This window comes from Parambassis ranga, chromosome 20 (genome assembly GCF_900634625.1).
Source record: "Parambassis ranga chromosome 20, fParRan2.1, whole genome shotgun sequence".
NCBI classification, from domain to species: domain Eukaryota; kingdom Metazoa; phylum Chordata; class Actinopteri; family Ambassidae; genus Parambassis; species Parambassis ranga.
In genome coordinates, this window is record NC_041040.1 from 13,332,992 (window position 1) to 13,348,413 (window position 15,422).

The 15,422-nt window shown below is 43.0% G+C and overlaps 1 protein-coding gene across 2 annotated transcripts; it reads left to right on the forward strand.

Moving 5' to 3' along the window:
- Positions 1-1,332: 1,332 nt before the first annotated feature.
- On the forward strand, positions 1,333-11,805 carry crispld1a (cysteine-rich secretory protein LCCL domain containing 1a). Of its 2 annotated transcripts, XM_028433207.1 has the most exons (15): positions 1,333-1,593; positions 6,599-6,717; positions 7,196-7,328; positions 7,442-7,557; positions 7,678-7,778; positions 7,852-7,933; positions 7,964-8,040; positions 8,689-8,749; positions 8,824-8,890; positions 9,390-9,520; positions 9,610-9,653; positions 9,738-9,810; positions 9,896-9,971; positions 10,052-10,185; positions 11,716-11,805. In XM_028433207.1, exons 1-15 carry the CDS (start codon positions 1,333-1,335, stop codon positions 11,765-11,767), a joined length of 1,527 nt encoding a protein of 508 aa, XP_028289008.1. In that variant the 3' UTR covers positions 11,768-11,805. The 2 variants fall into 2 exon arrangements, with proteins under 2 accessions (XP_028289008.1, XP_028289007.1); XM_028433206.1 differs by having other exon boundaries at positions 7,876-8,040.
- The last annotated feature ends 3,617 nt before the right edge of the window (positions 11,806-15,422 follow it).

Below are 15,422 nucleotides of genomic sequence, written 5' to 3' on the forward strand. Positions count from 1 at the left end.
CAAAAAGACAAAACCTGCCTGTTTCCATTATGGAATTCTTGCAGTGTGTTGCAGAGCAGAGGGGAAACAGTGACGACAGGTTCAGGTCCTGGAATTAACAGAGAGGTGGTTTGGGTTTTAATCCCCCAAAGGAGTCACCTGTGAACAGTTAGGCTCAGGAGAATGGGGCCACTTACAGCTGCCAGGCCCCAACAGAGGAAGCAGATCTGGTTTAAGTTAATGTATTTTTGACCAGAGTTGGTTATTAAGAGGGGAACATTTAAATAACAACCATCTGGGGCATGTTGCTGTGAATGAACTTACAGGAAAATTATTGACTGTACTGAAGATGCAGGGGGGAAAAAAACATTTTAAGAGTAAAGTTTTATTCTGCTTATATTACACTATGCCCACGCTCTACTCTCGGACACGCGCAGAGGTCTTGACATGAGCGAGTGGGCTGTTTCCACCCTCTGGGAGGCGTGGTGAGGGGCGGCTCTTTCGAAGCGAAGCCAAGTTGAGGATAAAATGTGGATAAGTGATGCTTTAGCGGCTTTGGTGCAAAAATCCCGAAAGAAGAAAGAAGAACTTTCCCTTTCAAACTGATGAAGACTGAGTGAAGCAACCGCACCGCATCTCTGATTTATATGAAACGCCATCCAGCGACATCACCGCTCCACCTGAGCTTTTACTTTGAAGGCGGATTTTTTTCTTTCTTCCTCTCCCTGCTGCAGAAGTTTTCTCACAGCCAGATCTCTGTCTGAAGAAGTGGGCTCCGTTCCAATTCATTAAAGGTAAATTATTTTCAAAGTCTGCATTAAATCACAGCAGTGCATTTCAGTTTCAATATGCATTACTTTCCACATTTCCATTAGATAATGGCTCGTCTTAACAGCCTGTCAGCACTGCTGCCTGCATACCAAAATGTTGCAACCAAAATATGTGTTTACACACAGCTTTAATGCCGGGGATACATTATGTGCCCTTAATAGCGGTTCATTGATTTGAATTGCAGTGTTTATTTGCCCTTCCTTTCTATGCTCCCTTTCTGTTTTGATTTAAGGAAGCTTGTAAAATCTTTAAGTAGTATTGATTTCTTTAATCCAAACTAGTCATTGCCTGCCTTACAGTTTACCCTCAGTAAACCCCCATTAGCTATGTGTCTGCAAGCCAGTGCTCTGTCCTCACAAAGTTCAATATTGACTCACTTTATTCAGCAAATTTGATACAGAACACCACCTCCAGTCCTTCTAATAATCCTGTTTCCCTCTTTACGCTCACCAGCTCTCACTGTGGACGAAAAAAACTTTATTTCCACCTCACTTCAGTTGGAGAGGATCACCGTTTTCAAGGATGAGGCGTGTGTCTCCAGACTGGCTGAGAGGCGTGTCCCTGCTCCTGCTCCTCCAGACCACCACATCCATGGTGATGCACCCAAACTCCACCGCTTGGGGACAGATTTTGGACAAGTATCTGGACGAGGATGGGGACTGGTGGGAGGCCAAGCAGAGGGGGAAGAGGGCTATCACTGACAGTGATGCGCAGCTCATCCTGGACCTTCACAACAAGCTGAGAGGCCAAGTTTACCCTCCTGCTTCCAACATGGAGTACATGGTGAGTACATGCAGAGGGGATTGATTCCCACGAAGCAGTGCATTTATACACGTGTTGAAACTCTCTGACCCAGCTCTGAACTCCTCTTAATAGTCTTGCACACTTGTGGGTATAGTATAGCTCAGTGAAGTGACCCAGTCACCAGACCGCCTGGCACTTGCTGCTCACGCATTGCAGCATGCCAGCATCTAATCACCTTCACACATGAACCCACACACACACACACATAACTTTGCACCCATGTGACTGATTGTTTTGCCAGAAGAGAAGAATTCTACCGAGTTGCCAATGATCACATTTGTGCCGCATTTTTTTAAAACTCATGTTAAGAGATTTGTTTGACTTTATCCTCCATCACGTGTATGCACAGCGCCAGATCACTTTTCACAGTGCAATTAGAATCAGAGCACGGCACCAGGGCTTGTTTTACCAGCTGTCTCACCCCCCGCTAAACACACTCGGGCGTACCACATCTTGTGAAAAGTTCTGCAGATCTGGAAGTTTTCCAAATGAACTACATGTGTAAGCACAGCTTGACCACTACGGCACATTGCCACTAACGATATTTCTGAGGTCAGAACAGTGTGCAGAAAGTCCTTTCATCTATACTTAAAGATCTGCAGAACAAAGGCAGCATTATTCTGTGCAAAAGGCAAATAAATAGTTCCTGCTGGGGGCAATTGCTGGACTGTGTAATTGTATAATTGAGATTGGACCCCTTGTGTGTTTGTGTGTGTGTGTGAAGCCTGGCAGCTTTCTGGTTGAGGCAGTGGAGAAATGCTGAGCCAGCAGCTCTTTTTCGACTGTCTCCTGTTACAGTTGGCTGTTTTCTAGCTTCAGGGGCACCCAGGGGTGAAATATGGAGAGGTATGCAACAAGAGGACGTGAGGTGAGAGAAAGAAGGGTGAAAGTCAGTATAAGGAATGCAGGGATAAATAGAAATAGAGGTGTAAAATGATGAAAGACAGAGGAGGCGGTGGGAGCGATGGTGGGACAGAGACAGTGAGGCGGATACAACAAAACAGGTGTCAGAATAATTGAAGTGGGGATAAGTAGGTAAGGGACTCAAAGTATAAGCACAATATGTGGATTTTTTTTTTGCACTTTATTTTGAAAAGGGTTCATATTTCTCAGATTTTCCTTTTGTCTCTGTTGAACTGCTGTCACCTTTCAGAAACCTCACAGCTTCACTGTACTGGAAGACTTCATAGACATGCTCGCCTGCTCTGCCGACACACTCATGCATGCAGACACACAAACAGAAATCCTCGTGCAAATACATAACCATTTGCCCATCAGCTCTGTTATTGTCCGCCATTGTAATAAAGCATAACCCGAGTGACCCCTCTCTGGCAATCACCACAGAGACTCAGAGATAACATCGTTTCAAATCCACCCCTTTTTTTCCCCCTTCATCTGCTTCTCTTTCTTGCCCTCTCTCTCTCTCCCTTATCCCTGTGGCTCCGTTCCCATTCTGTCATTATCCAACACAGAGGCCCAAAAAAAATTCCCCGGATAAGCATTCACACTCCGTAGTGATCCACAAGGCTTCAGTATTGGGCGACAGCGGTTCTGCCTCTCACTCAAACATTGACCCACAGGTATAAACAGCAAAGTGTCAGCGTTTGAAGCCCAGTAAGACAAACAGATGGCATCTTGGGAGAAAATGCCCCACTTGCCTTGATGTTTAACTTGGCTTTGCTTGGCCCACACTCAGTCAGGTCTGAGGTGGCGCTGAATCAGAGGGACGTGCTGTGAGTGGCGAGCGGTTTAATTTATGGCTGAATAATGTGGTGGATGTAATTCACAACCTGTGAAGCCCAATGAGACAATAATTAAGATCTAGGCTAATAAATTAGCCTTGAATTAACATCATCCAGAACTGCCTAATTATGGCAATGTGAACATGCGTCTGAAACTCTCTTCAGACAGCTTCAGTGGTAGATGTAGATGAATAAATACATTAATTAATAAAGCCATTAGTACCAACCTTCTACAGTTTGCAGGGTTGTTTTGAGATCAGCAGAGAGATGGATTATTCCCAGGTTTGATTAGCCGAGACACATCCACTGACCTCTATATAACAGCAGCTGGAGACAATGACTCAAGAAACTTTCTCCATCCTCCACAATAGCTTCAGTCGACAGCAGAATTCAACCTCCCATGAAGCCTAAAGGACAAATAGCAGCCAAAAATAGCATAAATGTCACCCTAAAGTCACAAAGCTGTGCTTCTCTTGAGGTCTCACCTGCACCGGCTGTGTCCTGTCAGTGCGTATCACAATACAACAAGGAGTACTCCTACAGAAGGTCAGCTCCCACAGTGAGCCAGCTTACTCTACTCTAATGTCAAGATTGCAAACATTGCACCAAATTAATAGGTTACAAAAGCACCTTCCATAAATACTTGATGCAAAACACCAGTGACTCAAATGACTCCTCACTCATTTACACAGTTGTGATGGAAATGACAGCTTCATGCCCAAAAGGAAACAAACTCCATATGTTTAGTTATACACATGGTCTTCCTTTATGCAAAACACATTCTGGTTCCAACTGTAGGCCACTTGTGTAGCTTATGGCAGAGGCCCGGCCATGAGCTGAGGCTGGCTGTTCAGTCAGACTCATCAGCCTTCTCTGAAACTCTGTTGAGCCACTGTAAGGTCTTCCTTCATCGCCCTCGACCCTCCTGGTTTTTATGGGTTTCTATGGGTTGAATTTAGAAACTCAGAACTCTGTCTGGCTTACATTTAGTGTTTGTTTTGCCATATATTTATTTAAATGTACGTCCCTGATTCTACTTTACAATAATCTGGCTTCTTCATTTCGCAGCAGTGTTGCTACATTTAAATTTTGTATTAGATTCATTCAGCCTAACAACATCTTACAACATCATATCACTTCACGTTATACACTGCCATATTCTTTCCCTTGCCTTTCAGTATTTCTCAGCATGCACCACCATTGATTATGAGCAGGAAACTCATACTTGCAAAGGAAGTACCCCTCTGTAGCCTCAGAATGCAACCAGATGACCAAGGAAGAAAAAAAAAATCCGTCCGCAAATGAAGTGTTAAGCGAAATAAACAATGCAGTGTGCGCAGTGCTGAAAGACTGTAGCAGGGGAGGTGTTTTTCTTTACGGGCCCCGCAGAAGTGCGGTCGGAGTGGGAGGTAGTGGTGATGGTGGGTGGAGGTGCAGGAGGTGGTGGTGGTGGTGGGGGGGTTGCGGCTAGAAGGCCTCCCCTGCTGGGCTAACTGTGCAAACAGCAGCGGATTGCCAAGCCGGCTGTACAGACTCAACAGCTGAAAAATATGCATCTAGTCGACACTTTCTGAGCTTGCAGCTCTTTTATATGACAATGCAATAAGTCTCTCAGCTGGAGGGTGCTGCTTGTGCTTGTGTTTGTTAAGTTCATCACATGTGATGTCCTTGTGATACAAAGAAGAAGCTGCAGCCAGAGTTTTGGTTTGTGGCCACAGTTAAAAGTTTTCAGACCCCATAACCACTTATTAATGGTCAAAAACTGTGTGTTAGCCAAGTACAGAACGTCTAACTGTATGTGCTGCGGTTTGCAGATCGTTTGGCAGGTCCGTCTTCTCATCAGTGCAAAGGATGATTATTTTTCTGTGGACTGAAGCCACTCTGAAGGAATGAGGTAGATGGAAATCAAGGTTATAACTGACTGGCTTTTTTTTAGCATTCTTCCATTAGTGATAATGAGCAGGATTAAACCTCTTCTGTGTTTCTGTCTGTGAGGGATAGACAATTACAACACTGACATTTATTTGCTGCTCACTGCCAACAGAGGCCATGTCTGAGCAGAGATAGAGTTTCATGTAAACAAATTCTCATTCCTGTTTTAGCCCTGTCTCTGTCATTCATCATCAGGCCTTATTGTAGAAGACAGGCGACGGGCAGCTGCAGAGAAGGTTCCTGTAACACTGATACACACACTGCTTTGCAATTTATTTGTTATGTAACCTTTAATGCAGGCTCAGACAATTATTGATTTGCTCTACACATGTCCACTCCATGACCAGCAGCATTCCCAGAAACAGCTGAAGAAACTGCTCAGGGTTTAACTTACCAGACATCCTGTTGTTAGGTATGTGTGCATATTCGGGAGTTGTTTCTGGTAGGACTGAAAGTGGGTGACGGACGATGGAGGAGGAGGTGGAGGTGGAAGCGGGGGAGTTATTTTAGTTAGTTATTGGATGAGATTTCACTGAGGGTAAGCTGAATTCCAGGGCACGATGTGTGAAACACGAAAAACTTCTCACACCTTCGCTCCTATACATGTGCACACACACACACACACACACGTTTCTACACACAAAACTAATTGACTTTGCAGTAGAAACACTGAAGGTGAAAGTAAAGGTGTGCAATTAAAGGAACGTGCAGTGTCCTTCAGAGGAATTACAGCTGGTGTTATTCTAACATTTTTTTTATAGTAGAATGTAGGTCAGTAGAGAGGAAGGACACTCTTTGCATTCCCAGAAAACCCCAGAATAGGAATATGATCCTTTAGTATCCAACCAGAGCCAAACTTGACTGGGAGGGCAATTCAGAGAGAGGTAAAGTGAAACAAAAGTGTGCACCCAGTCATCTCACCAAAGACATATGGAAGGTATTACTTAAGTAAAAACAGCTTTTACACTTTTGAATAACACCCAATCTCACGGGAAAACCCATCTGGGAGAAGTAAGCTGGGTAGTAATAAGAAAGCCAGAAAGCTTTACGGTGGCATCGAGGTTTAGTTTAGTGATCAGTGGAGGTACTCGGCAGCTCCAAGTCCCTCTCACTTATCATGACTTCTGATTAGTAATGCTTGTTCTGTATAAACAGCACATTACAGACCGCAGAACAAAACCTCCACTGCAATAAATACTGCAGTTACTCTCTCTAACCTGACACTGCCTATGACCCATAGATAGCTTTGAATCACTTTGTATTAGATATTATCCAAATACTGTTTTTTTCCTACCTTACCTCCTGCACAGGTGTGGGACACAGAGTTGGAGCGTACAGCAGAGGAGTGGGCAGAAACATGTCTATGGGAGCACGGCCCGGCCGGCTTACTGCCTCAGATCGGGCAGAATCTGGGGGCACACTGGGGAAGGTGAGTCATCAGTCGGTACAGGCAGTTCATACATGTCGTTTTTGCTAACTGCTACATACAGTGTATCCATTGCACAACAATATTTCACATTAGCAGCATTTACCTATATGACTGTATGTACAGCAACCAGAATCACACACACAACAGACTCTCATGTGTTTTGTTTGTTCATTTGTTCAAGCAGTCCCCCAATGAGCTCTTGAAAACGGCACCACTTCACATAAGAGACTCTTGTTCCTACGTCTAATCATACTTCACAGTCAAGATTTCTGCTTGATTCTAATCAGATTAAGTAACACCTGGTGCCAGATCGGTGTCCTTGGTTACTGAGCATGGATGCCTGATTGCCAGCTAGAAATGTGTTGACAGATGTGCTACATCGATGTGATGATAGATAGATGGATGGATGGATAGACAGACAGACAGAAGTATGATTGATCACTTTGGTATCGTCAGGTGTCCTTACTGGTCTCTCCAGGTATCGTCCACCCACGTTCCATGTGCAGGCCTGGTATGATGAAGTGAAAGACTACTCCTTCCCTTACCCTCAGGAGTGTAATCCTTACTGTCCCTTCAGATGCTCCGGCCCTGTCTGCACACATTACACACAGGTACATCTGGTGATTTACCATGGGTGATTAATAATAGTCTCATCACCTCATGTATAATTAGCACATTTCTTGCAGTCACTTGTGTCTCACTGTCTGTCTTGTGTTTTTTGTAGCTGGTCTGGGCCACCAGCAGCCGGATTGGCTGTGCCATCAACTTGTGTTACAACATGAATGTGTGGGGACAGATTTGGGCCAAAGCTGTTTATCTTGTGTGCAACTACTCACCTAAGTAAGCACAAATGCATGACAGCAGACCTTAAATCTTTAATACAGCCTTGTGTCATTTACGCCGTATCATATGAGGGCCGTATTGTTTCAATAGTTCTTGCCTGTTATGTCACCTGAACAGGGGGAACTGGTGGGGCCACGCACCTTACAAACATGGGACCCCGTGCTCTGCCTGTCCTCCCAGCTATGGTGGAGGATGTATGGACAACCTCTGCTACAAAGGTGTGTAGTGAGCCACACGGAGAAGGACAGTGGGAGGAAAACGCTTATCACAGCCTGTTTCTTTGTACCTAAGGTGAAGGTTCCAACCGTCCACAAGAGGAAACAGAAGAAAACAACTTCATTGAGCCAGAGGCCCCCCGTACTACCAAGCCACGGTCACGTGCCTCTAAACCTGCACCTCCCAGTCTCCCCGCCCCAGCCCCCACCAAGCCCCCCACAGTGGACCAGCAGAAGAATGAAGTGGTCAACACACAGCAGATGTGTAAGCTGCCATTTAACTGTTTATTCTGGATCAGGTTTCATCTCAAAATGGGGGGTGTAGGGTATGGTTTCAGGGTGGGAGGGGCAGAGAGGACAATGCGTGCTATAAAGAAAAGCTTTTTAAAATTAGGAATTGAGAATAGCTTTGAGTTGAGTTAGCAATAATGGATAACAAGTGCAAAAAAAACAAAAAAAAAACAGACCATGACCGGAAATATTTTTCCTGCAATTTATCTTAAATTGCCTTGATGTTCTGTAGTGTTTATCTGTCATCTCCCTGATTAACCCTGACAGTTTCTGAAGTGGACTTAATACTGCAAGTCACTCTTTGGCGCAGGGAGGGGAGGTCTATTTTAGCATGATCCCCTGAGTGTGTGTTTGTTTTTGGCTGGCTGAGGAGGTTTGAGGGGTGAGAGGGGCTCGCTGTGGTTTTTAAATGGCTTCCTCTCTGCAGTGCGAGGGGCCTGCACTTGTAAGATGAGACATTTCCTCTAGTATTGCTGACCACCCTGAACCTTGTGGCAGGAATTTTTTTTTGTCTTTGGTCGTTGAAGCATCACAACAATGTCTCCGCTGACTTTGGCTGTCTCTGAGCTGCCAGTTCATACATGTTGAGCATTCAAAGGCCCTCTGTGTCTCTGTTTTTCAGCTCAGCTAGTGACGTGTGACACAAAACTGCGAGATCAGTGCAAAGGAACACCTTGTAACAGGTAGAGTGGAGATAAAAAATGTCAGAGATGAATATGAAGTCAATTTTTTACATCTATTTTGCATTAATCTACAGATATGAGTGTCCAGCTGGGTGCCTGGATGCTACAGGGAAAGTAGTTGGGACAGTATACTATGAGATGGTGAGTACACACCTATAATCTGAATAATCCCAGATTTTAAGCAATAATTACGGAACACTTTGATTAAACAACCTTCATTTTTAAACACCCTCCTGGACACACGCTCACAGCCCTTCATTTGGAAACAATAACTTAAAAACATTGTCTGAAACAATGGTAAACAAGGGTGCATATGTTACTATAGAAAGAAAATGGATTGTCCATACATTAGGCAATGTTTCCTTTCACCTCATGCATAGAAGAGCAGAGGACCCAACAGGCCAATGGAGTCTTGTGTGTGATTAGAGAGAAAAACTGGATGCACTAATCTGTGCGTTGATACGTAACAAGATGAGACACTGATCAATGTCTATACCTGACACGTTTGTTTTTACTTCTTACTTCCTGTCAGTTAGCATTATGTCCCTAAAACATCCATGGTGTTCAGTCGCCAATTAGCTCTTTTTCTGTGTCGGGAAAATGTTGTCAATAAAATGTCTCTTTTCCTTTTTTTTTGCAGCAATCAAGTGTGTGCAGAGCTGGTCTGCATGCTGGTGTCATAGATAATGATGGAGGATGGATGGATGTAACAAGACAAGGCAGGAAAGAATTTTTCATCAAATCCAACAAGAACGGAGTCCACTCACTGGGGTGAGACAATAAAAACAAGACGGCATATTGTATTGATGTTTAAAAAATGTAAGCAAAGAGAAATAATTGTTTGTGTTTACTCCTGACAGAAAATATCAAAGTGCTAATTCCTTCACAGTTTCCAGAGTAGCAGGTCAGTGGTAGCAGATGGAATTTCCTATCATAAGCTGTGCTGTAAGTGTGTTTTGTTGACACCTTATTATATTTACTCCTGCAGTTAAAGCCATCACATGTGACACCACAGTGGCACAACTGTGTCCGTATGAAAGGCCTGCAAAACACTGTCCAAGGTAAAAAAAAAACCTAAACATTATACTACATAAATGTCCATGTGTCTCTTGGATTTGTTAGTGCTGTCATGTTGTTGTTTTTTAGGTTATACTGCCCAAGAAACTGTTTAGAAGAGAATCCTCACATATCCAGAGTCATTGGAACAACAGTATACTCTGATGTAAGTACCTGTTCGTTTGACATGAATTAAAAGACAGAAATAAATCACTTCATAAATGTTACCTCTTTTTTTTCTTGTAGAAATCCAGCATATGTCGGGCAGCAGTCCATGCTGGTGTCATCAGGAATGATGTGGGTGGCTACATCGATGTAATGCCGGTGGACAAGCGGAAACATTACATCGCCTCGCACCAAAATGGCATCTCTTCAGAGAGGTACGGAAAATAGCAGTTACTACACAGTGTTGCAATTCTAAAGAACATAGGTAGAGGTTAAAAGACAGATATTGATGCTATGTCGAAATTCTGTCTCAATATTTTGTATGAAAGTGAAGTAACACTGACCCAGTGAGGAGGAGTGAGAAATCAATGGCTCTCGGGTAAACAGAAATGTATCCACTCTTCCTCTCCTTGCAGACCTGATCTGTTCAAGATGCTGGCAGTTCATTACATTTCTCGTGCGGTGCAGATGGAAGGGTGATTAGCACACCTCTGCTTTAAAATGATTAATCACTTAGCAATTAGTGCAGAGGAGAGGAGTGTATCTTTATGTAGATACACTTCTGGGAGTGGTTTGTTGTTTTGTTGGTGAGTCAGAAAGAGCAGTCAATGAACAGGGGTGTAAAGCTTAATATAGAAGATCAGATAAAATAATAAAAAATAAATAAAAGCATAAAAGCATTTATAACATTGGGAATCAATACACTGTGAACTGGACAAATTGGACAGCTAAAGCTTCTTCCAAACAACAAGAGAGATGGACTTAAGCTGAATAAGGTCGAGGCCGAAGCTGAAATATAAAAAAAAGCTTATCATAAATATTTGAAAGAAATAACTATATTAATATCAGCTTTGTACCTAGAGCGCTGCATCATCCACATAGAGGAACATTTCTGCTCTGAAGTGTAGGGCTGGGTGCCTTGTTTGCTGCCATGTGCTAACACAGAGTAGGACACGAGAGACATCATCGGTTTGTACGGTGGCTGCTGGAATGTTAAGCAGCTTAAAAGCAATAAAGTGCTCACACAATTCAAATCTATGCTGTGTAAAGTAGTTCATTTCTGCTTTGGATACAGCTGAGCGAGCAGGACACTCCAAATGTCTCCAAACGTCTATTTTTAGCAAGAGCTCTGGTCTTTTATGACGTAGCTGATGCTAATGAAGTGAGAGCATGTGTTCAATACATGCCGTACCTTCCAACAGCATTAGGGTCACAGGTCCATACCAGCCCTGCTTCATCATTAAAAGTGACCCACATACTGTGCAGTCTGTTCCAGTTCTAGGAGATATTACTACCCCACGCTGTTCTGTGGTCTGTATAATGTGACCTATACAGAGAGGAGATGACTCTCATTTATTCCTCCGCTCTCGCTCTTCTGTCTCCACTTCATTTATCTTTGTCACTTTGCTGAGCTGCCTGACGCCTGTCCATCTTTTATCTGTCTCCTTTAACTTCACAACATGTCTGTCTTGGCTGGATTAACACGTGAAGTCTCCTGTATTCTGTGTAAAGACTGGGTGGTTTCTTATGGAACCTCAGCTTCTGTTTGTGTCCCATCTGTCAGAGCGACAAGACACTGACATGGACATTTCTCCGCTACATCTAGTCTATCTGTTTGTGTATATGTGTCATCTACGTCTCTTTCTGTCTTTACAATAAAAATAAAAATGGCTGGGACATGTTCTGTGTCTTAACACACGCTGCACCCACACTGACTCTCTGTCTTTTTTTTTTTCCCCCTGCAGCCTTCAGAACCCTCCAGGAGGAAAGGCGTTCCGGGTGTTTGCCGTGATTTGAGCGGCCCCAGAGGGCGGCTTCGCCAAACACACACACACACAAAAACGCACTTGGGCTGTTGAATAGGCGGCAATCAAGCCATGTTGTCAAACTCAATGACTGAAATGTTTCTGGCTTTGCTACACTTCAGAGGTCGGAGGTCGTTACCATGACAGCGTAAACGCAGCAACAAAAACTTGACACGTACACAATGAGAACCTGTCTGTGCTCACTCTCGTGGAATTTAGCTTTAGCTTTAGCCGGAAACCTGTAAATATCTCTCATTAATTTGTTGTACATATTTGTTAATAGTATTACATCTATTGTGTGCCATTGTCCTGCCTTTTTTAAAAACAAACATCTGTGTATGAATATTGTTTATTACATTATAATGGCACTTATCATTTGTATTGCATTAAGTCTGGCACATTTCTATTGGTGCTTTTGGAGAGGTGTCTTGCCATATTTTGTACTTTTTTTTATTGATTGGTGATGCATTTATTTTTATATGATTATGCTTTATATCAACATGATTTGTAAAGGATGCTGCTATATGTTTTTATGATTGGGTTTTATTTGTGTGTGTGTTTTTTTTCCAGATAATATGATTTAGTTAAAACTCCCTGCAGGTCAGGAAGTACACTCATACATCCGAGTTGTCTTCATGCATTTCATTTTGCTGGATGTTGCTACTCCAAAGATACATTCAGGTCATATCTGATCCATTCCCTTAATAAACCAGAAGAAGAACATGGAATAACACTCATTACAAGCAAAACATCAGCTGTACTTTTGTGTCTGTCTTTTCACATTTCATAGATTTTTCTCACCTCTGATTGTTAGTAAAGGTTCATTTTGCAATAAAACAACAGTGACCGCACATTTATGTCAGCTATTACATTTATATTCACTTTATATATCATTGATTGCAGCTCACAATGCGTTTCATTCAGTGATGGCTTTCGTCATCGGGGAGTAAAGTCGTCACTCCTCATTTGCCTTGAAGCAGGCAACGGAGCAAAAATGACTGCACCGTAATGACTTCCACCAACTGTGTTATGATGTCTGAAGGGCTGCGATAGGTTGTGACTGAAACTGCCAGCGTCTGTTATTACCCTGACAAGTAGTGCCACCAAATGTTAAACGATGGGCTGAATGTACACAAACAGCTAAAAGCCCATTGAAATAAGGAGATATTTATGTGGAAGCATGTGTGTGTGCTCCTGTTTTTTTTCTCCCCGGGCTGGACTAACCTTTCAAATGAGGGTTAAGTCAGGTTTAGTATTAGGTTAAGGTTTAGGGTCAAGTGAAGGCAGAACACAAATAGCAGCATGCTAACACACTGCTTGCCATTTTTCCTAGCTAGCTTTCCTGTTGTTTGACAGGTGGGAGCTGGCATTGAGGTGCACTGCCACCACCTACTGCGACAAAGTGAGAGCAGACATTTACATACGGGGCTCTGAATTAATTATATAATATCATACAATATTATCATATACGTCTGTATTTTTAATATCAGTATATTCACGATAGAAACCACCCCATTATAATTCATCCCTATACACCTCTGCGCTATTTATACTTATTTCTAAGCCTGCTCTTCCTTGTTAAACATGATGTGTTGAAGTGTAGCACCTGTGATTGGCTGAGCTGTGCAGCAGAGATTGATAGGCTGTCCATGTGCACCCGGGTCCTGTGAGAGAAAAGAGAGCCATACATCAGACAGGTGTCAAAATTCACAGCAGGGTGCGGTGATAGGTGGCATTCAGACGCTCTGAAGACTGAAAGGAAAGGTGGTGAAAAGAGCTGGGAGAGAGAGAGAGAGGGATAACCTGAAGGTTTGAGAAAGCTGTGTGGAGTTTTGATTTTCTGGTACCTTTATGAGCATTGCAGTGAAATACCATCTGCAGAGTCTAATGAAAAGTTGTACAGAAGCAGTTTTCAAACTTGTTGGACCTAAACAAAAAACTGTGTGCCTACATATCATTAAAATAAGAGGTGCAACACCACCATTGATAGTGATAGATTATTGTGTGCTTTCACATGCAGCCCACCGAGACTGTCCATTGGACCCAGCAGACAGACGAGGATACATTAGGAGCGTACTGACAGAGAGACAGCCCAAGGCCCATTAGGACCAAGGAGACTGAGTGCTGTAAAGACAGATGGGATGAAAGACAAGCTTGCAGCAAGCAGGGTCTGCATGGTGCCACCAGTGTTTTCAGACTGTCGCTTAAAATAAGGAAGACCATTAATAACCTCCTCACTGTGCTCTGCTCTGCTGCAGTCTGGCACTTCTTGCAGAGCTAAATGTGGCGCTGCATGGCAGCAGACTGGCAGACTCTGTCAAAGAGACTATATATACCTGAGGAGAAGGAAAGAGAGGGGAGCATGTGCATGTGATGTATCTTAGGGTTTTAATTGTATTTTTTTTACTTACTCACCTGTTTGTTTATGTGCTGCGTCTGTGCTGTCTGGCTCACCGTAGTTGGATGGGAATCAGATAGCAGTGATGCAGTCAGGGAAGCCGTCAGCACCCAGGTGAAAAGTTATGGTTGCCAGTGGTAATGACTGTGTTCCTTCTTGTCAAACCTTTACTTTGGCAGATGAACAAAACATAACTTTTGACAGGGAGTGGGGATTTTTTACCCTCATGATCCAAAAATATTACATGTACACAGCCACACTGTGAATGAGTTTTTAGCAAAGATGGAGTGGGTACTTTTGGGTGCAGAAAAAATAAGCTTTTCCTGAGTGGCAAGGTGACTCATATAATTATTGAGTTATTTTAGGCCTCTGTACTTTTAAAACAAACCTCTGACAACTCTAAGACATTTGATTTATAATAACCATTCATTACAAACTGGCTCTCATGTGACCAACCCACCCAACTGCTTGACTGAAATTGTGTTACAACTTGTGTTCAAATAGCTGCTACAGTACACTCAGTCAGTGACATCTACCAGATATTCAGATTGATGCTTCACACGTGTCAGTTAGAGGGCCAAATGTCGCAGCTGGATGTGTTCAGTGTTTTAATTCTGAGGCTCATATGGGGCATTATGGTTCCACCTCCAGATTAAAACAGAAACACAGTATTAAGAGGAAGGATTACAGTCTAAAAAAAGCAATCAACACTATGAGCTGTGCACGGCCCACTCTCATGTTCACATCAAAAATACAGAAAAACTTCCACAGTTCCAACAATAATCCATTATTTAAGTAGAGCAAATAAATAGTATCTGCGTCAACAGTGTTGGTGGAATTATTCTTACTGCCAGAAGGAAGAGACAAAAGTGTCCGAGTGTGGCTTCCCAGATGACATAAACTGGAGCGTGATGTGTAACCTGCTGTTATACAGGGGGGTGTGACAAGATGTCCAGACTTCCTGGACATCAGAGTGTCTTTCATGGTAATCATTCAACCTACATGATAATCTGCTGGATTAGCTACACAGCCTGTAGGTGTTTATATGTGTCCTTCACAGATTTATATGCAATTTATAGATATTATTATCTCAAATACAGCTCTCCATTGTTTAATGACAATCTGGTGCTAGCATGCTAACATCTGCAATGCAGAATCATCTTTGTGTGCTGTATATTTGTAATCTGAGCCTTGTTGGATCTTTGAACAAAGCAGTGCCAATTTACGACTGTAACAGTTACAGCACAGC

Bases quoted from the DNA above. Each gene is read 5' to 3' on its own strand.
- crispld1a (XM_028433206.1), top strand. From the start codon at position 1,333: ATGAGGCGTGTGTCTCCAGACTGGCTGAGAGGCGTGTCCCTGCTCCTG. The intron at 1,594-6,598 runs GTGAGTACATGC...CCTCCTGCACAG, and splicing joins CTTCCAACATGGAGTACATG to GTGTGGGACACAGAGTTGGA. The intron at 10,186-11,715 runs GTACGGAAAATA...TTCCCCCTGCAG, and splicing joins AATGGCATCTCTTCAGAGAG to CCTTCAGAACCCTCCAGGAG.